The 22162-nt window shown below is 46.7% G+C and overlaps 1 protein-coding gene across 1 annotated transcript; it reads left to right on the plus strand.

Annotated features, from left to right (window-relative positions):
• The first annotated feature begins 11933 nt into the window (after window positions 1-11933).
• BATF (basic leucine zipper ATF-like transcription factor) lies at window positions 11934-21458 on the plus strand. The gene is made up of 3 exons (XM_073610251.1): window positions 11934-13183; window positions 13277-13381; window positions 19436-21458. Exons 1-3 carry the CDS (start codon window positions 13121-13123, stop codon window positions 19610-19612), a joined length of 345 nt encoding a protein of 114 aa, XP_073466352.1. The 5' UTR covers window positions 11934-13120; the 3' UTR covers window positions 19613-21458.
• Window positions 21459-22162: the final 704 nt, after the last annotated feature.

Raw genomic sequence — 22162 nt, forward strand, 5'->3', positions numbered from 1 at the left:
ATCCCCAGCCGATCGATCCTCCAATGGTTCAGGCACACTCAGAATCTCAGGATGGCCACATTCAGTAAAAGTAAGGGGAGGGCTCCATGGTGTAATATTTCAAAACGTTTTTAATAAAATTCATAGAACACTTACAGTTGATGTAACAGATGTAAAGCAGGTAAACATAAAAAAAGACTTCCGACCTCAGCCGCGACCAAAAGTGACGTCACCACGGCTCTCTTATCTGACGCGTTGCATCACTGTCTACATGACTTTCTCAAAGGGTTTAGACGTCAGCGGCGCATGCGCTGTGAATGCCCAGCTGAAGGTCCGGCAGACGCTGCTGGACCTTGCTGGGATGAAGACTCCCGTGCGCATGTGACGTCATCGTGGCTCCGGCCACTCACAGCGACAGAGCCACCAACCTGGAGGAAACGCAGAGGGCAAAATGTCAGCTCCCTCGGCGTGGACCGGGCTGCGATATGGGGGGGCTTCGATCTAAGGTAAGTATTTCATAATAAGCTAGTATGCTGTGCATACTAGCTCATTATGCCTTTGCCTTACAGGGTTTTTTTTTTTCTTTTGATGTGCGGGTATACAACAGCCTTAATGTTGCTGTAGGCCTCTTGAAAGCCTCACTGACCAGTTTTCTTCTCGTCTTTTCATCAATTTTGGAGGGATGTCCAGTTCCAGTTGGTAATGTCACTGTTTGTGCCATATTTTCTCCACTTGATGATGATGGTCTTCACTGTGTTCCATGGTATATCTAATGCCTTGGAAAATCTTTTGTACCCTTCTCCTGACTGATACCTTCTAACAATGAGATCCCTCTGATGCTTTGGAAGCTCTCTGCGGACCATGGTTTTTGCTGTAGGATGCGACTAAGAAAATGTCAGGAAAGACCTACTAGAACAGCTGAACTTTATTTGGGGTTAATCAGAGGCACTTTAAATGATGGCAGGTATGTAAGACTTCTATTTACCATGAGTTTGAATGTGATTGCTTAATTCTGAACACAGCTACATCCCTAGTTATAAGAGGGTGTGCACACTTACGCAAACACATTATTTTAGTTTTTTTAGTTTTACTTCCCACCCACCCCTCAAAAAAGATTTCAGTTTGTGTTTCAACTGAGTTGTACAGTTTATAGGTCACACTAAAGGTGGAAAAAATTTCTGAAATGATTTATCTTTGTCTCATTTTTTTTTTTTTTTTACACCACAGAAACCTGACATTTTAACAGGGGTGTGTAGACTTTTTATATCCACTGTATGTACATAGGATTTTTTCATTTTCTAGTTTTAATAAATTTGCAAACATTTCAAACAATCTTCTTTCACGTTGTCATTATGGGGTATTGTTTGTAGAATTTTGAGGGAAAATAATGAATTTAATCCATTTGGAAAAAAGGCTGTAACATAACAAAATGTGGAAAAAGTGAAGTGCTGTGAATACTTTCGGGATGCACTGTATCAGTCTTGTGACTTCTATCAGTGTCTGGTTAAAGCTTGTAGGAGGAGTTTTCATTCTCCTCAGACTGTCCTAGGAGTCTGCATGATCCCTGACCCTCTGTCTGGGCAGTGCTGATTGGCCCTGTGCTGATCACATGCACCCTCTCCCCTAAAAAACACCTTTCTAGCAATGCACACCAAACTGAGCATGTGCAGAGAGGCTCTGCTATCAGGAGATAGATTGGGGACAGTGGAATCAGGGGAGGATCTGACGAGACAGGATCAAACAGCCTTTTTACACAATTCAGAGGATTAACCCCTGAGGTTCCACTTGGGAGTTGGGCAGGCTTAACAAGGGCTCGGACAGGGGGCGGGGTGTGCGGTGACATCACGGAGCGGCGGGATTCAGGAGTCACAACGCAGGCTGCTGTAGCGTTGGGCTAACTGACCTACCTACACACTGGAGCCTGTACTGGGTAAGCCACTAATGATATAGCAGAGTGTTCAGCAGCTTTGCCCTGATTCCTATCACACTGACCTTGAAAACCAACATCTTTGAGACGGACTGGGGGAAGGAAAATAACACATGTATATGTACACAAAAAAAAAAATCTAAATCAGAATTGATCTACAGGCGTTTTCATCCCTGTGAGTTGAAACCTAATAATCCAGGGTAAGAGTAGAGTGATCTTTCATGAGAGGCAACCTGGAACGGCAATCTCTGACCTGGGGGGGGTGCCAGATATACAGTTAGGGGAAAAAAGTATTTGATCCCCTGCTGATTTTGTACGTTTGCCCAGAAATGATCCGTCTATAATTTTAATGGTAGGTTTATTATAACAGCGAGAGACAGAATAACAACAAAAATATCCAGAAAAACGCATTTCAAAGAGGTTATAAATTGATTTGCATTTTAATGGGTGAAATAAGTATTTGACCCCTTTGCAAAACATGATTTAGAACTTAGTGGCAAAACCACTGTCCGTATCAGCAGAGAGGTAAATTGCCCGATGTAATAGCTTTCATTAGAACTTCCAGCATTCCCGGGGCTCACGTCACATAGCTCCACCTCTTGGCCTGGCACCTTTGATAGACAGAACGCCGATCCAATGCGGGACATGTGATGTCATCAAAGGCGTTGGTCAATTGTCCCTTTGATACAGTGAAGTTGCCCTGTTTCCTTAGAATAAAAACACCCTCAAAGCATAATTTTTCCACCTCCAGGTTTGACGGTGGGGATGGTGTTCTTGAGATCATAGGCAGCATTCCTCCTCCAAACACGGTGAGTTGAGTTGGTGCCAAAGAGCTCGATTTTGGTCTCATCTGACCTCAACACTTTCACCCAGTTCTCCTCTGAATCATTCAGATGTTTATTAGCAAACTTCAGACGGGCCTGTACATGTGCTTTCTTGAGCAGGAGGACCTTGTGGGCGCTGCAGGATTTCAGTCCTTCACGGCTTAGTGTGTTACTAATTGTTTTCTTGGTGACTATGGTCCCAGCTGCCTTGAGATCATTGGCAAGATTCTCCCGTGTAGTTCTGGGCTGATTCCTCACCGTTCTCATGATCATTGAAACTCCACGAGGTGAGATCTTGCATGGAGCTCCAGACCGAGGGAGATTGACAGTTTTTTTGTCTTTCCTCCATTTGCAAATAATCGCAACCACTGTTGTCACCCTCTCACCAAGCTACTTGATAATGGTTTTGTAGCCCATTCCAGCCTTGTGTAGGTCTACAATCTTGTCCCTGACATCCTTGGACAGCTCTTTGGTCTTGGCCATGGTGGAGAGATTGGAATCTGATTGATTGCTTCTGTGGACAGGTGTCTTTTATACAGGTAAACTGAGATTAGGAGTTTGCCCTTTAAGAGCTCCTAATCTCAGCTCGTTACCTGTATAGAAGACACCTGGGAGCCAAATCTTGCTGATTGGTAGGGGATCAAATACTTATTTCGCTCTTTAAAATGCAAATCAGTTTATAACTTTTTTGTTATGGATATATTTTTTTTTGTTATTCTGTCTCTCACTGTTAAAATAAAACTAACATTAAAATTATAGACTGATCATTTCTTTGTCAGCGGGCAAACGTGCAAAATCAGCAGGGGATCAAATACTTTTTTCCCTCACTGTAGGATCCGCCCCGGGTGCCAAATGCTGTAGATACGCCCCTGATTCTGAGCTTGAAAGTCAGAATTCTGAGATTACAAGTTTGGGACATGCTAACATTAATTAAACACAATTCTGAGATTGAAAGTCAAAATTCTGAGATTACAAATACAGTAGTCTCTACGTTTATACAAAAGTGACATTTAGATGGGAAAAATTATATATATCATTTGCTGCTAAATAAAATGTTTCCTGTCAGCTGGGGATTTCCCTCAATGTCTATATAAGACCCTTATACTAGATGAGGCTCTGGTATGGATTTTTATGTGTGTGGTCCCCCCAAATTATAGAGAGAACTTTTTGGATTTATGCATTAATAACTTTTCAGATTTTTCTTTGTAACATAATTTCTGATGTGACATTGGGATGTCTTGTGTGTGGTTCAGAGTGGGAAAAAAATTAAACTATTTCAAGAATGGTAGATTGTAACACTGCGAAATGCAGAAAAATCTAAATGGGGGGTGATTTTTTACATCTTTTAATGTGACAACACTGAAGAAATTACTCTTTGCTACAATGTATAGTAGTGAGCGTACAGCTTGTATAACAGTGTAAATTTGCTGTCCCCTCAAAATAACTCAACACACAGCCATTAATGTCTAAGCCGCTGGCAACAAAAGTGAGTACACCCCTAAGGGAAAATGTCCAAATTGGGCCCAATTAGCCATTTTCCCTCCCCGGTGTCATTTGATTTGTTAGTGTTACAAGGTTTCAAGTGTCAATGAGGAGCAGGTGTGTTAATTTTGGTGTTATCGCTCTCACTCTCTCATACTGGAAGTTCAACGTGGCACCTCATGGCAAAGAGCTCTCTGAGAATCTGAAAAAAAGAATAGTTGCTCTACATAAAGATGGCCTAGGCTATAAGAAGATTGCCAAGACCCTGAAACTGAGCTGCAGCACGGTGGCCAAGACCATACAGCGGTTAAACAGGACAGGTTCCACTCAGAACAGGCCTCGCCATGGTCGACCAAAGTAGTTGAGTGCACATGCTCAGCGTCATATCCAGAGGATGTCTTTGGGAAATAGACGTATGAGTGCTGCCAGCATTGCTGCAGAGGTTGAAGGGGTGGGGGGGTCAGCCTGTCAGTGCTCAGACCATACGTTTCACACTGCATCAACTTGGCCTGCATGGCTGTTGTCCCAGAAGGAAGCCTCTTATAAAGATGATGCACAAGAAAGTCTGCAAACAGTTTGCTAAAGACAAGCAGACTAAGGACATGGATTACTGGAACCATGTCCGGTGGTCTGATGAGACCAAGATAAACTCATTTGGTTCAGATGGTGTCAAGTGTGTGTGGCGGCAACCAGATGTGACAAGAGTGTCTTGCCTACAGTCAAGCATGGTGGTGGGAGTGTCATGGTCTGGGGCAGCATGAGTGCTGCCGGCACTGGGGAGCTACAGTTCATTGAGGGAACCATGAATGCCAACATGTACTGTGATATACTGAAGCAGAGTATGATCCCCTCCCTTCAGAGACTGGGCCGCAGGGCAGTATTCCAACATGATAAAGACCCCAAACACTCCTCCAAGACTACCACTGCCCTGCTAAAGAAGCTGAGGGTAAAGGTGATGGACTGGCCAAGCATGTCTCCAGACCTAAACCCTATTGAGCATCTGTGGGGCATCCTCAAACGGAAGGTGGAGGAGTGCAAGGTCTCTAACACCCACCAGCTCCGTGATGTCGTCATGGAGGAGTGGAAGAGAACTCCAGTGGTAACCTGTGAGGCTCTGGTGAACTCCATGCCCAAGAGGGTTAAGGCAGTGCTGGAAAATAATGGTGACCACACAAAATATTGACACTTTGGGCCCAATTTGGACATTTTCACTTAGGGGTGTACTCACTTTTGTTGCCAACGGTTTAGACATTAATGGCTGTGTGTTGAGTTATTTTGAGGGGACAGCAAATTTACACTGTTATACAAGCTGTAAACTCACTACTTTACATTGTAGCAAAGTGTCATTTCTTTAGTGTTGTCACATGAAAAGATATAATAAAATATTTACAAAAATGTGAGGGGTGTACTCACTTTTGTACGTCTCATAACAAACACTTTTTTTTTGCAGTACATTGAATATACTACAATTGAAGTGACAGTCAACACAAGTTTTGTTATTCCATTAGGCTCCATGCACACTGAAGCTCAAAAAACGGAAAATTGTATACTCACCTTTCCGTAATTTTCCTTTCCTGTCGTATCTTCATGGCAGCATACACTTTGGGTTGTGACTCCGCCCCCACAACCTGATAGGACTACATAGCTATAAATTGTAGAGATGGCCCCTGCCCAGTATTCTCCGTATATATATCACCTTAGACGGGTGGGAGATTGTATGCTGCCATGAAGATACGACAGGAAAGGAAAATTACGGAAAGGTGAGTATACAATTTTCCGTTTTCCTGTCGCATCATGGCAGCATACACTTTGGGGAGTAACTCGCAAAGACTGGGTGGGAATTCAAACTAAGTTTATTAATCAAATAATAGAGGAATTGGCCTGGATAACGGATCTTCCGAAATCCACCGTGGATAAGCAGGCGGAATCCACCTTGTAATGAGACATGAAGGTGTTCCTGGAGGACCACGTAGCCGCTCTGCAAATCGTCTCTGCCGAGACTCTACAGTATGCCGCCCAGGAGGTTGCCACTGCCCTGGTGGAGTGTGCCCTTAAGCCCTCAGGTACTTGATGGTTACCCAGTGAGTAAGATCTCTTGATGGTCTTTACTAGCCATGAAGCAATGGTACGTGAGGATGCCGCTTGACCTCTCCTGACACCATGTGGGATAATTAGGAGGCTCTCCGACTTTCTGATGGATTTTGTTGCCGAGAGATACTCCATGACGGTACCTTTAACATCTAGTGGATGAGGATCTCCCTGATCCGTGCTGAGTGCTGGAAGATTAATCTCCTGGTTAAAATGGAAAGATGAGGATACCTTGGGGATGAATCGATCCGAAGGTCTTAGGACTAGCCTGTCTGGAAGAACAACCAAATATGGTTCGCTAACCATTAGAGCTTGCATCTCTGACACTCGCTTCGCCGATGTTATGGCTATCAAAAATGAAACTTTCAGCGTTAGATCCCAGAGGGATATGCTCTGCGTTGGAAAAAAGGGTTCCTTGGATAATGCCTCCAGAACAATTGAGAGATCCCAGACCGGGAATGACGGTTTCCTGGGGGGCCTCAGCTTCAGGCAGGCCCTCTGAAACTGAATCACCAGAGGCTCTTGCGCCCATTTAACTCCTGTCAAGGCGGACAGGGCCGATACCTGGACCTTCAGGGTGCTTGACCTAAGGCCTTTTTCTAGGCCTAATTGAAGGAATTCCAAGATCTGAGACACCGACGGGGAGGACGAGTCCCAACCTTGCTGTTGGGAGAAGGAGACAAATTTTTCCCAAACTCTTCTGTACGTGATGTTGGTAGTAGGCCTTCTGGCCTGGAGTAAGATATCCACCACCTTCTGGGAACAGCCCTGCCCTAGGTACCTAGCCCTCTCAGTCTCCAGGCCATCAAGTGTAGCTTCCCCGGGTCCGGGTGAAGAAGATGGCCCTGGGAGAGTAGGTCTGTCGTCAATGGGAGAGGCAGAGGCTCTGCCGTGTTCAGCTGCATGAGGGTAGTAAACCATGGCCTCCTCGGCCAGAAAGGGATCACTGCTACTACCAAAGCTGTTGACTTCTTGAGCCTCAGGAGGAATCTCGCTATGAGAGGCGTCGGGGGGAAAATGTACCCCAAGTGAAAGTTCCAGGGGTGTTGGAGGCAGTCCGTCCCCTCTGCCGAAGGAAACGGTATCCTTGATAGGAATCTCTGGCATTTTGTGTTCTCCGGAGTTGCTGCTAGGTCTATCTCTGGGGAGCCCCAGGTTCGAGATATGAGAGCATAGGCTTGTGGACTCGGGGACCATTCGTTGTTGGAGGGAAAATTTCTGCTCAGTGAGTCGGCTAAGGTGTTCTGGACTCCCGGAACATAAACCGCCCTTAGGTCCAGTAGATTCAGCTGTGCCCATTCCAGAACAGGACGGACCTCCTGCAACATGGACCTGCTTCTGGTGCCCCCTTGCCTGTTGATGTAGGCAACAGCCACCTTGTTGTCCATCCTTAGGAGAACGTGCTTCCCCCTCAAGTGAAAACTGAAGGCCAGGAGAGCCTGGAACGCTGCTCTCATCTCCAGAATATTCGACACTGTATCCTGTGCCCTGAAAGGCCAACGACCCTGAGCCGCAAGGTCCTGATAGTGAGCTCCCCATCCCTGTAGACTGGCATCTGAGGTCACGATTTCTTGATAGGGAGTGATTATGTGCCTGCATCTTCCCAAGTTGTGAGGTCGTACCCACCACTTCAATGATTGCTTTACCTCCTGGGAGATGAAGATTGGTTGGGACATTGATGTGCCCTTCCACTGACGCAGGAAGGAGATCTGGAGAGGCCTCGAGTTCCATTGTGCCCATTGGACCATGGGAATGGTGGAAGCTAGAGAGCCCAGGATACTGAGACATGTCCTGGCCGGGAGCATTGTAGCAGAGATTGCCCTTTTCACCTTTTGAATTAGAGGAGGGATTTTTTCCCCCGGAAGTTCCACTGTGTTCTCCCTTGTGTCCAGTTCGGCTCCCAGAAAGACCATTCTCTGTGTGGGATGGATGTTGCTCTTCTTCCAATTTATCAGCCACCCTAGGGACTGTAACGTGGAGACCAGGATTTCCCTGTGAAGGACGAGAGAGTCCTGGCTGTCTGAGAGAAGTAGGATGTCGTCCAGATAATGGTGGACCCTCAGCCCGCCTTCTCTCAGGTGGGCTATTACAGGTAATAGGACCTTTGTAAACGTCCTGGGTGCGGTAGAGATCCCGAACGGGAGGCTTCGGAATTGGAAGTGCCGATGGTCTAGGGTAAACCGGAGAAACTTTTGGAACTCGGAATGGATAGGGATATGCAAGTACGCGTCCTGGAGGTCGATTGACAGCATCCAATCTCCCAAGTTTATTGCTTGGAGGATTGATTGAAGGCTTTCCATCTTGAATGTTTCTATCTGTATCGACCGGTTGAGGTTTTTTAGATCCAAGACTGGACGAAGGTCCCCTGATTTCTTTTTCACTAAGAAAAGTGGGGAATAGAAGCCTTTGCCTCTTTGAGATAGCGGTACCTCCACTATTGCTTGTTTTTGGAGCAACTCCTGGATATACTGGACTAGGGATAGTCTTTTCTCTTGAGAAGGAGGGAGTCTGGTTGAGCAGAATTGGTCTCTTGGAGGACGACCTCTGAATGCCCACCTGTGTCCGAAATGAATGGTGGACACCGTCCATGGGTCCTTTATCATTCCCGCCCAGACCAACTTGAACTTTGTGAGTCTGGCACCCACTACCGCTGGTTGGGCGGGCGAACCTTCAAAAGGACTTCTGGTCATTGGAGGCAGGGGTCTTGGGTTTCTGGAATTTGAGGAAGGACGTCTGGGGGTTCCTCCAGCTCCTTCTATATTCCTTCCCGGGTCTATAGGATTTTGCATCCCTGTATCTCTCCGGGAGATTACGTTTAAAGGGAGGTGGCCTTTGTTGTTTCGGCCTTCTGTCCGATGGTATGAGACCCGACTTCCCGCCTGTCACCTTAGAGATTGCGGTATCCAGCTTCGCCCCAAAGAGGTTCGCCCCGTCATACGGAATCCTGCACCAGTTTGATTTCGAGGCGGGGTCAGCCGACCAAGGTTTGAGCCATAGCGCCCTTCTGGCCATTACAGAGGCTAACATGGACCTTGATGTGGATCTGATAGTATCTACGGAAGCTTCCGCCACGAAATCTCCCGCAAGGCTAAGTTCTTGTAAGGCCTTGGTGATCTGCTCTTGATCTGCGCCCTCAGTGACGAGTCTCGCTGTAGCTGATGACCAGCTGGAGATAGCTTTTCCAACCGCCGCTAATGCCACCGCTGGCCTGCAGGCATCTCCTGCGAACAGGTAAGCTCTCTTAAGGTCTGTATCCACCTTCCTGTCAAGCACGTCTCTGAACGTTACTGCATCTTCGATGGGGAGCGTCACGTGCCTGGCTAGACGCATCAAAGATGCGTCCACCACTGGAGGAGAAAGTAAAGGGGATACTTTGGGTTCCTTGAGTGGGTACAGTTTGGTAAGTCTGTTGGACAGACTGAACTTCTTTTCTGGATTCTGCCACTCCTCCTTGATCAGCTCATCTAATTCGTCGATGAATGGGAAAGCCTCCGGAACCTTCTTGAGGTTTGGGAAATACTTTCTCTGTTTTGGCTGTATCTCCTCAAGCTCCTCCCAGTTAATCGCTTCCTTAACCGATCTGATGAACGGTTCTATGAGCGCAAAATCAAAGCCAGCTGATGCTTCCAGCTCCTCATCATCCGACGGGAGTTCTTGATCTCTTGATGCACTGGGAATGGTGGGTGAGGTGCTATAGGCCGTAAACTCCACATCAGGAGTTGAGACCTGGGGAGTAGAGACTCCAGTGGGTTCTATGGAATCCGGCTCTTTCTCCCTGGTGGCTTCATCTATGCACTTGCGGCAGGCTAGTTTGTCTGGGAGGGCCGTGGCCCCACATACCCAGCAAGCAAGGAAGGGTGCGTAGAGGATTGGTGTCCTCGTGCAGGGGATCTTCTGTGGTAGGAACGGCTATGTCTTGAATGGGATCGACTCCGTCTACGACTCCCCTTGCGGCCTGAGCGACTTCTTCCGCGTGAGCGGCTGCGTCTATGGCCGGAGCGGCTTCTCCTGTGCGAAGATTCTCTTCGTCCTGACTTGGATGATCTTGCGGACCTGACAGGGCTGACCAATTAGGTAGCATTAGTACGGTCCTGCTCTCTTTTTCAATCCTCTCTACTTACCACTGGAATCCCCCCCCTTACCTATTAGGCTGGTGGTGATCTGCTGGGGCAGCGGCCTCCATAGGAGAGGAAGATGAATACCTGAGAAGGGTATAGGAAGGTAAGATCATGCAACCAGGCCCCAAAAAGACAGTGCATAAGTATTAGACACTTATCCAGAGGAGGGGGATACTTAAGAATGCAGTAAGTCAAAACACAGCAGTCAGAAGTCTTCCAGAAGCGAGGAGAGCTCAGAAATGACAAACAGGGCTTTTAAAATTGCCGCCATGGCCGCCGAGGTCACGACCCGCTCGCGCATGCGCAGTAGCGGCGCGAGACGCCCGGCGCCATCTTGGAAGCTGGCAAAATCAAAGGACGCCCTCATGGTGCGCACTGCGCATGCGCGGAAGCGCCGAGACGCTCAGGAAGCCTGTAGGGAGGCACAGAGGGACCACAGAGCCCAGCAAGGGAGGAGAAAAAACACCAGTGAAGCAAAGTAGCATGGAGACCGCTGCACAACAACTAAGCCTGTTTAAGGCTTATAATGTAGCCGCAACATACCCCCGAGATCACCAGAGCGGGGCTCCTTCCATCTAGCTCGTTTAGAGGCTGTACAGGTAAGGACTTCCACCCAGGAGAGGCTAGAACCTGGCTGGGGCGAATTCGGTAAGGGGGTGCTTCTGATATGTTCAGTCCTTCAGGTGAGGAAAAATAAGAGAATACTGGGCAGGGGCCATCTCTACAATTTATAGCTATGTAGTCCTATCAGGTTGTGGGGGCGGAGTCACAACCCAAAGTGTATGCTGCCATGATGCGACAGGAAAAGCTTTTTCTGGACGCCAGATTGCTGGCAGTAAACACTGGTTGAAAAACGTGCTTTTAACAGCGTTTTGTACTAGCGTTTATGAGCGTTTTTTTAGCATTAGCGTTTATGGGTGTTTTTAATAAAAATACACAGAGGACACTCCAAAAATCCCACAATGCATTCCAAACTCCCACAATGCATTGAAAAAATAGAACGCCGAAAGCTAATTAACACACGTTTATGAGCGTTTATCGGCGTTTGGCTTTTTTTAGCGGTGAGAAACGGCACTTTGAACGCAAATTTCTGGCATTCAGAAAAAAGCCCATAAACTCCACTGCTCATTAAAGCTAAAAAACGTTCATGTGTGCATGGACACATAGGCTAACATACAGTGGAGTTTATAGGCTTTAAAGAAAAAAAAACACCCAAACGCCAATAAACTGCAGTTTATCAGCTCCAGTGTGCATGGAGCCTTATGTAAAAATATCACCCATGGAGGAAGCTGGAAGGTTCTGTGACTGGGCTGCACAGGGGAAGGTAGTAGGACGGTGCCTGGTGTGTGATGGGACACTCGGAGGGCTCACAGGGCAGCTTTGCTCATTTTTGTTCTCAATAATTAGTTGTTTTTGTCAGGTGGAGACATTGATGGAAATTGTGGTGAGAAGTTGCACACACATGTGTCTGATGGAAAGTGATGTCAGTGCGTCACACTGTTTCCTGCCCCCCCCCAGCACTGAGTGCATGCAGCACATCCCCCCCCCGGGGGTTTTCCTGGGCCTCTTCAACGCCACCTCCACTTCTACAGAATCTGACGTTTCACATGTGACTTCCAGCTCAGGTCCACAGACCCCGAAACCACACCGAGAGGTGACAGCGTCATGGGAGTGAGACACTGAGAAGCGGGGGAGGGGAGCACTGACATCCTGCAGGGGAATAGGACCTGTCCTACCAGAGACATTGACGTCCTACAGGGGAGTAGAACCTGTCCACCAACACTGAGAGTGAGAAGACAAACTAACACTCTACAGGGGAAGAGCACCTGTCCACAACACTGAGAGTGGGGAGAGGCACTGACACCCTACAGGGGAAGAAGACCTGTCCCCAGAAGTTGAGAGCAAGGAGAGGAACCGACACATTACAGAGAAAGACCTGTCCTGGTCACTGAGAGCGAGGAAAAGCACTGATACCCTATAGGGGAAGAAGACCTGTCCCTGACACTGAGAGCGAGGAGAGGCACTGATACCCTACAGGAGAAGAAGACCTGTCCCTGACACTGAGAGCGAGGAGAGGCACCGATACCCTACAGGAGAAGAAGACCTGTCCACGACACAGAGCGAGGAGAGGCACTGATACCCTACAGGAGAAGAAGACCTGTCCCTGACACTGAGAGCGAGGAGAGGCACCGATACCCTACAGGAGAAGAAGACCTGTCCACGACACAGAGCGAGGAGAGGCACTGATACCCTACAGGAGAAGAAGACCTGTCCCTGACACTGAGAGCGAGGAAAGGCACTGATACCCTACAGGAGAAGAAGACCTGTCCACGACACTGAGAGTGAGGAGAGACACTGACACCCTACAGGGAAAAGACCTGTCCGCAGAAACTGAGAGCGAGGAGAGGCTCTGACAACCAGCAGGTGAAGAAGACCTGTCCCTGGACGCTGAGAGTGACAAGAGGCTCTGACACCCTACAGGAAAAGAAGACCTGTCCCCAGAAGTTGAGAGCAAGGAGAGGAACCAACGCCTTAAGGGGTAGACCTGTTCTAGGACACTGAGAGCGAGGAAAGGCACCGACACCCTACAAGGAAGAGGACCTGTTTCTGGACACTGAGAGCAACGAGAAGGCACCAAGTGAAACATCAGTAGAAGAGGACCTGTCCCCTGGACACACAGAAGAAAAGTTAACCTCCAGAATATGCAGCCAGATTCAGACAGCAATGAAGCCAGTTACAGCAGCTCTCCATCCAGCCATAGACAGGTACTATCTGTGTGTGTTTTGTGTGCTGTGAGCCTGTCATGGTTTGTCCTTTGGTGTCACCTCTCTCTCTCATATCACAATTCTCATCCTCAGGACTCCTCAGATGATATGAAGAAAGTTCAGAGGAGAGAGAAAAACCGAATTGCAGCACAAAAGAGTCGCCAGCGTCAGACCCAGAAGGCAGACACTCTCCATGTGGTGAGTAGTGAATTTATAGTGTAATCCATAGAGAGCCAATCCACCAATTAGCTTGCAGCTATGCAGTGCTGAGATCCTGTCTGCATGGAGTCTGTATGTTCTCCCCTCTCCTCCCTCTGTGCTCCACCCATGATACAAAGGTGGAGCAGAGAAATCTTTGCCTCAGTGTTGAATACAAAGGTGGAGCAGAGAAATCTTTGCACTACAGTATATGTCAGAGCTATATGAATGTAAATTAATAATAGTGTATGACTGTAGTGGGGACATTAGAGTGTAAGCTCCTCTAGTGCCAAGACTGATGTGATTGGTTTAAGTGCTCTCTGTACGTCAGAGCTATATCCAGGGATGGACTGACCATTGAGCCACTCGGGCACTGCCCGAGGGCCCTGGGCCACTAGGGGGCCCCATCAGGGTTGCCAGCCTCAGTAAAACCAGGGACAGTATGTATAAGTCTGTGTTTTTTTACATCTGTCTGTGTATACTGTGTGATTGTATACTGTGTGTGTGTATACTGTGTGGCCCCATAATCTCCTATTGCCCGGGGGCCCCATGAGTTTTCAGTCCGCCCCTGGCTATATGAATGTATAATAATAGCATGTGACTGTCATGGGGACATTGGATTGTAAGCTCCTCTGGTGCAGAGAATGATACGACTGGCAGATTGTTCTCTGTACAGCACTATGGAATATATCAGAGCCAAATAAAGTATATGAACCCCTTGAAGCCGACGTAACACAAATATGCGCCCCCCCTGCACTGGGCTTTTTGCTGTGGGGCCACATATTTGCGGCACACAGTACGCTCCTAGCACAGAGACTGGGGTCTCACAGAGAGCCACGGGCCCCATACTAACGATCGGGACCCGGAACTCCTCTGATTGGCTATCACATTGATCAGTCACTGTGAAGCCCGCCCGTGATTCTCTCTCTGTGAATGGAGAGGAAGGATACAAAGGGGTTGATTTACTAAAGGCAAATCCACTTTGCACTACAAGTGCACTTGGAAGTGCAGTCGCTGTAGATCTGAAGGAAAGATCTAAAAATGAGGGGAAGATCTGAAATGTGGGGAAGCTCTGCTGATTTTATCATCAGCAAGCAAAAATGCTGTTTTTTTATTTTCCTTGCATGTCCCCCTCAGATCTACAGCGACTGCACTTCCAAGTGCACTTGCAGTGCAAAGTGGATTTGCCTTTAGTAAATAAGGCCCATGGCATCTTTGTCTCTCCTTGCAGAGAGGAAAAAAAAGTGTGTGTAAAATAAATGAATAAATATAAAAAAAAAGAAAGAAAAGAATATCTAGATCAAGGTTTGATCTGGGTAAGTGCCAGGGTTAGCGTTTGGGTCAAGTAAGAGGCAAAGATGAGGGTTAGTATGTTTTGGGCAGGATTTTTTTTCTTAATTAGTATCAGTGTTGGTGTGTTTTAGGTAGGACAAAAACCAAAAAAAAAGCAAAATGCGCACTATTGTTTCTGGGCTGTACAACAACTAACATTCACTATATTACCAAAAGTTTTGGGACACCTGCCTTTACACACACGAACTTTAATGGCATCCCAGTCTTAGTCTCTAGGGTTCAATATTGAGTTGGCCCACCCTTTGCAGCTATAACAGCTTCAACTCTTCTGGGAAGGTCGTCCACAAGGTTTAGGAGTGTGTCTACGGGAACGTTTGACCATTCTTCCAGAAGCACACTTGGGAGGTCAGGCACTGATGTTGGATGAGAAGGCCTGGCTCGCAGTCTCCACTCTAATTCATCCCAAAGGTGTTCTATCGGGTTGAGGTCAGGACTCTGTGCAGGCCAGTCAAGTTCCTCCATCCCAAACTCACTCATTCATGTCTTTATGGACCTTGCTTTGTGCCCTGGTCCAAATTATTTGGTGGAGGGGGGGGGATTATGTTGTGAGGTTGTTTTTCAGGGGTTGGGCTTGGCCCCTTAGTTCCAGTGAAGGAAACTCTTAAGACGTCAGCATACCAAGACATTCTGGACAATTTCATGCTCCCGACTTTGTGGCAACAGTTTGGGGATGGCCCCTTCCTGTTCCAACATGACTGAGCACAGTGCACAAAGCAAGGTCCATAAAGACATGGATGAGCGAGTTTGGGGTGGAGGTACTTGACTGGCCTGTACAGAGTCCTCGCCTTAACCCGATAGAACACCTTTGGGATGAATTAGAGCCGAGACTGTGAGCCAGGCCTTCTTGTCCAACATCAGTGCCTGACCTCACAAATGCGCTTCTGGAAGAATGGTCAAACATTCCCATAGACACACTCCTAAACCTTGTGGACAGCCTTCCCAGAAGAGTTGAAGCTGTTATAGCTGCAAAGGGTGGGCCAACTCAATATTGAACCCTACGGACTAAGACCGGGATGCCGTTAAAGTTCATGTGTGTGTAAAGCAAGGTGTCCCAATACTTTTGATAATATAGTGTATGTTTTGGGTTGTTCTTTGGTGGTAGGTTATGGTAGTAACAAGAAAAATACAGCTAAGTTTAAAAGAAATATTTTTTTTTTTTACTATTTTGGGTCAGTTTTCCTTTGATAATAATAATAAAAAGAATTCAGGAGATATCCATGATCATTTACCACCAAATGAAAGCCCAATTTGTCTTAAAAAAAAAAATTGTGGTATAATCCACCTGGATGCACAAAGTAGTTGTGATGATACAGTATGTACGGTTTTACTAACGCATGTCAAAGTTGCAAAATTGTATTAAGGCATTAACATTTGTTTTACCCTTAGACGTGAATAGGTTAATAATAGTGTGTGCCTTGTGCTGGGAAGTGTAGGCACCTCTGTGTAGAAACTGATATCACTAGAATTTATGCAGTGATGGTTCTATGTGGTGTAGAGTGTGATGAGCGTTACCGACAGGAACAGGAAATGGCGAGGAAACAAGATGAGAGGCAGATAACAGCTTTGTGCATGTAGCCGCTATGTGGTGTATGTAAACTCCAACAATTTACTTCTTTTAATTGCTCACTATCGGTTTGTTAAATATCCCTTTGAAAGTGTTTTGTTATATCTGTTTGCTAAGTGCAGAAAATCCCAGTACCTAGATCCCCCTTCCTCTGGTCTACAAAACACCTCCCCCAATGTTAAAGAAGACATGAGAGGGAGAGGCGTTTTATAGTTCTATACGATGGTGACAATACTGATCCTTTGTAGATGCAGAAAAGTGAATGTTGTCACCATAGGGCAGGACAGAGTTTGCCACAAGGAATGTATGGAAGCTGTTGCTGCTGACCTTATCCCGAATCGTAACCATTTTCTGCCCACGCTATAGCTGAAAGATGGCTAAAGCGCGGTTATCCTTTGCCGGGAGGGCCTACACTGTGATCGCCGAGACTCAGCTAATCACAGATTGAGAAGAAGGGCCAATCACAGCAGCCCTTTACCACGTGATCAGCTGTCAGCCAACGACAGGTGATCACACTATGTAAAGACAAGCCGGTTATCAGCTTTTTTCCCCTCACGTGATTAGAGAAGAAAGCCGATATATGGCTTATGTTAGAGGGACATCGGCACTGATTATCAGTGTCCTGATTAGCAGTGCAGTCCCACCAGTGCTGCCAATCAGTGCACATCATTGCCACCTCTCCGTGCCCATCAGTTCCACCTATCAGTGCCCATCAGTTCAGCCTAATCAGCGCACATCAGTGCAGGAGAAAAATTACCTGTTTGCAAAATTGTATAACAAACTATGAATTTTTTTTTTTTCAAAAATTCCTGTCTTTTTTCGTTTGATTAGCAACAAATAAAATCCCCAGTAGTGATTAAATACCACCAAAAGAAAGTTCTATTTGTGTGCAAAAAATGAGAAAAAGTTAATTTGGATACAGTGTTGTATGATTGCTCAATTGTCATTCAAAGTGTCATAAAAATTGGCCTGGGCAGGAAGGGGGGTAAAAGTGCCCTGTAGGCAAGTGGTTAATTGGGTGCTGACCCAAAACAAGTATGTGGCAAATCAGAAGTCCTGATCTGCAGCTTGCATGTGATGACTTCATATGTGGGCTGCAGCTGGGGGTTCAGGCTCCCTGGTGCCCAACGCGTATAGTATGGAGGGATCTATGTGCAGGCATCAGGGAACACAATGGCGGTAGACTGGGCAATGTTATGTGCAGGTAGTAAGGCAGCCCATAGATGGGTCATTTTTTTTTCTGTTCAACCAGTGGGTTAAATGCAAATAAAATAAATTCTCGATTCCACCATCCACTCACTCTGTGTGGATGCATACTTCCCAACCGTCCCGGATTCTGTAAGTAAGAGAGGAGGGGGAATTGATAAGAGAGCTGGGGGGCATTGGTGAAATAGCTGGGGGGCATTGCTCACAGAGCTGGGGGGGGGCGGCATTACTGAGATAGCTGAGGGGGGGGCATTGGTGAGAGGTGGGGGCCTTAGTAAGACAGGAGGGGGGAATTGAGAGAGCTGGGGGGGCATTAGTAAGAGAGGAGAGGGAGCTCTGGTGAGAGAGCTGGGGGGGCATTGCTGAGAAAGCTGGGGGGGCATTGGTGAGAGAGCTGGGGGGGGGGGGGATTTGTGAGAGGTGAGAGAGCTGGGGGCATTCCCCCACATTAAGCTTATCCCACCATTAAGACTTTGGCCACACCCACATTTTGCCGCTATGCGCACCGCAGCTCACTTACTCCCTCAATCTGACATTCAAAAGTTGGGAGGTATGTGGAGGGAGGAATCCTCCCACTGAGGTATTGTATTCTGACAGTGGGAAGACTTCCCCGTCATCAGAATACTCTGATCAGCACTGCCGGCAGCTCTGATAAAGCGAGGAAAATCCAACAGGCTGGTTGTACAGAAGTTAATCGATAGGATAACTTCTGTACAGCCAACCTGCCCATACATGGATCGAAATTCGGCTGGTCCCTGCTGAACTGGCCGAATTTCGATCTGTATGGCTGACTTAAGGGGGATACGGAGAGCTGAATTGTGGGGACTAAGGAACAAGGAGCCCAAGACAATCACCATGAAACCCAGGCAACTAACATTTTCAGAAGGAGGTTTGCAGTGGCAGTTTGTGGAAGAGACAATGGGGGTTGATTTGCTAAAACTGGAGAGTGCAAAATCTGGTGCAGCTCTGCAGAGAAACCAATCAGCTTCCTGTTTTTTTTGTCAAAGCTTAAAGAGGTTGTAAACCCTTCTGGTTTTTCACCTCAGTGCATTCTATGCATTGAGGTGAAAAACCAATTGTAGTGCACCAGCCCCCCCCCCCCCCCCCCCCCCCGTTTTACTCACCTGAGCCCGTTCATTCCCTCGCCGCAGACGTGCACAACCTTTCTGGCCTGTGTCTCGGCTCTTGATTGCAGGGATTTCCGCCTGAAAAACTGACAGGCAGACCCAATTGGTCCATCATTGTGAAAGGGGCCTTATTGAAGAAGCTGATTGGTTACCATGAACAGCCGCAGCGGATTTTGCACTCATCACTTTTAGTAAATCAACGCCAATGTTTGTACTCCCCTCCAACGGTAGTAAAACTGTGTGCAAAGGCTTGGATGGAAGCTGCTATATTCTGATCTCCTCTAGCATACCTCCCAACATTTTGAGATAGGAATGAGGGACACCTACTTGCAAACCTATGTAGGCATAAGACACGCCCCCTTAAAGTAGAATTAACCCAAAAAAAGGTTAATTAAATCCACAAGAACTTTTTTGGCCACTCCTATTCCCTTATATTGGCTTTTAAAATTTACAAATGCAGCTATTTTGAAATTAGATGAAAGGTTTAGCACTGGGAAATACTTTTTGAAAGATAAAAAGCACATTTTATATACAACTATATGTATCAGACCAAAATGAGGGACAAATGAGGGGGGACAGAGGGACATTTCTCCAAATCAGGGACAGTCCCTCGAAATCAGGGACAGTTGGGAGCTATGCTCTAGTCTGGAGAGCTGAACCTGCTTGGTGTAAGAAGCCCGATGTCCCCTGCTGGGCATGTCACAGGATGGCACCCTCCATCTCAGGCTTCTCACACCCATTGGAGCGCAGACAGTAGACCGCATTTATTTTGCCATTCTGATCTGTCATTTTGTCTCCCTGCAGGAGAGCGAGAACCTGGAACGCGTGAACGCGGTGCTGCGCAGAGATATCCGCAGACTACGTGAGGAGATCAAATGTCTGACATACACCTTGAGCAGTCACCAGTCCACCTGCACCCTAGCAACCCACAAGATGCCTGCCATCCCACCACGCGTGGTATCCCCCCGCTTCCAGCAATGATGTATGCTGAACATGGTCTGATACATCTAGAATAAAGGGGGGAGAGCTTTTACATCCAGACATTTGGGGCGAGGCCATACATGCAGACATTGACTCCACCAAGATGTAGATGGTCAGCTAATCATCACCATAGTTCGACTTAGACTTCCACTCTACCGTATCCGGTTACATATACCAAAGAAAAATAGAGAAACACAAGTGTTGCTCCATAAAGTTGGATTTTTTAGAGGTAAAACTGGAAGCAGACAAAGAGGTCCTGAGCTTCTAATATATGGTGGATGAATAAAACTTTTCTCGACGCCTTAAGTTTTACTTCTCTTAGGATTTATCTGTGTGGGATTTTGGCCCTTACCCTTTTTTCTCATGACAATTCCTTGATAGGGTCCTCAATGTATATCTTTGTATGGATGGTCACTTGCAAGGTTGTTGGATGTTCCTCTGGTTGTAGCTTGGCCTAGTTCTCCGACAATCTGCCTTGCCCCCACCCCCTGATGGTTCCTGGGTGTTGTCATTTCCACGGGCCCCTATGCCCACCCCAAAAACCTCTTAGTGCGCAGCTACTACACCGCCTGAGAAAATAGCAATATCAAATATCCGCCCCAGTCTGAAGAAGTGGTGTTCGCTGCAAAACGCGTTGATAGTCAATCCAGAAACAATGCCTTGTCATACATCATCAGATAAAAAATTTGAGTTTGTGACTATTACAGGGGGCAGATACCTAGTCTCGTTTTTTATACGGTGTTATTTATGTATTTACCCTTTACAGGGGTTTTACCTATTTATATGTTATATTATTGGATACAATAAACTTTTTATAACTTTTTTATGTTTTTATAATTCTTGTCTGCCTCATGTTGTACCTCTAAAAGTCCAAATTTATAGAGCAATATTTGTGTTTCTCTGTTCTAATTTGGATGGTCAACTATTGTCCTTCGTGTACAATGCCGTGACCGGCAGTATGGCGAGAAGTGGGAAGGCTGAGGGTCCTGGGTCACCTGGCACAGTAGAACATCTTATCTCCATCAGGAGCTCAGCTCCATTATTACAGCCAATTCACATCCTTCCAGTTGGATCAGATGCACAACCAGGACAATGGCCAATCAGAGACCCTTCACCACCTGTACAGTGGGAAATACAGAACCAGCACCCGTCTTGCTTCTGGCAATCCCGCCTCCCTAGTTATGTTTGGCTGCAGTTACTATCTACATTGCTGATCCAGAACAAGTAAGCAAAAAAATAAAGTCAGCACTTACATATCTTGGGTTTATGACTGACGAAGTGTTGAAACCAGAGGATTAACCAGACAGCAAGCATTTTCATGAAAGAGGTCAGCAATGGCAGCTGGGTTCCCCTCTACCACCTACGTGCCTCCTGGAACTGTAATCTAGAACAGTGCATATTTCTGTAGCGAGCCTCCAAGACAGGGATGGCCTCCCCCCCCCCCCCTTTTTTTTTTGTTCCTTCTCTTTCTTTCTCTCCTCTCTCACCTTCATCTCTTACTTCTGATCCTCTCCGCCTTGGAATTGGCCCTTTGCCCACAGGCAAGAGCGGTACCCTTTATTGGTCTCATGGGCGATGCCTGGTATTGTCTTCAGTTCTGTGGTTCCCAGCTGAAGGGCCCTTTCTTTGGACATGAAGCGTATCGCAATCTCAAGCATGGCTCTGATATTTCTCCACCTTACAATTTAATGTCGTTTTGGTTATTTACTTTATCATTACATCATTGCTTAATGTTCAAAATTTGCAGAGAGAAACTCCTTTTGAACCTATGCTTGTCATCGTACATTCTTCTTGCACTATGTAAGTGTCTATGTTTCTTATCATTTCTAATAAAATTCAAGTGAAAGAAAAAATATGGAAGCCGCCACTACTGGCTGCAAGATTTGGGGTAGCGTTCTTCATCTCCTGGCTTCAGTATGTAGATAGCCATTGACCTGAAGCAAGCATGCATGACCGGCGTTCAAACTTTGCTGGCTGGGAGCTTGTTCCAGATCAATGACTCTCTATAGAGCCCAGAAGAAGACAAATGACATCTCTGGAGCCTGCACCTTGCTTCCCTAACAGGGTCTTTTCAATTATATACTGTCCTTTCTACGTACAATATGGCATCCTGGCAGCAGGTGGCGCTAGTGATTTGCAGAGAGATGGTGTCTTCACTTGCTGTAAGGCACACCTATAAGGGGACGCTTGATCTTTCAGTAAGGCCCCATTAACATCTGAGCGTTTTGTAGCTTGAAGCCTCAAGCTACAAAACGCTGGAAGGGGAAAAAAAATCAATTATTCTCCAAGGAGATGGTTCACATCTCCACTCCAGAACGACTGAAGCAAGAAAGCTCCAAAACGTCTGAAGCGCAAACAAGTTCTGGAACTTTTTTTTTTAGGCAGATTTGGGCGTTTTTCTGCTTTTTACATTGGTGACCTTTTGACCTGCACAAAATCTCGTCAAAACACTGTAAAAACCGCGGCGAAAAAAAAAAAATCGCTCGACTTTCTGCCTGAAAACGCTACGCTCAGGTGTGAATGGGGCCTAACTGGGAGGAGGAATCTGTA

Source organism: Aquarana catesbeiana, linkage group LG13 (genome assembly GCF_042186555.1).
Source record: "Aquarana catesbeiana isolate 2022-GZ linkage group LG13, ASM4218655v1, whole genome shotgun sequence".
NCBI lineage: Eukaryota > Metazoa > Chordata > Amphibia > Anura > Ranidae > Aquarana > Aquarana catesbeiana.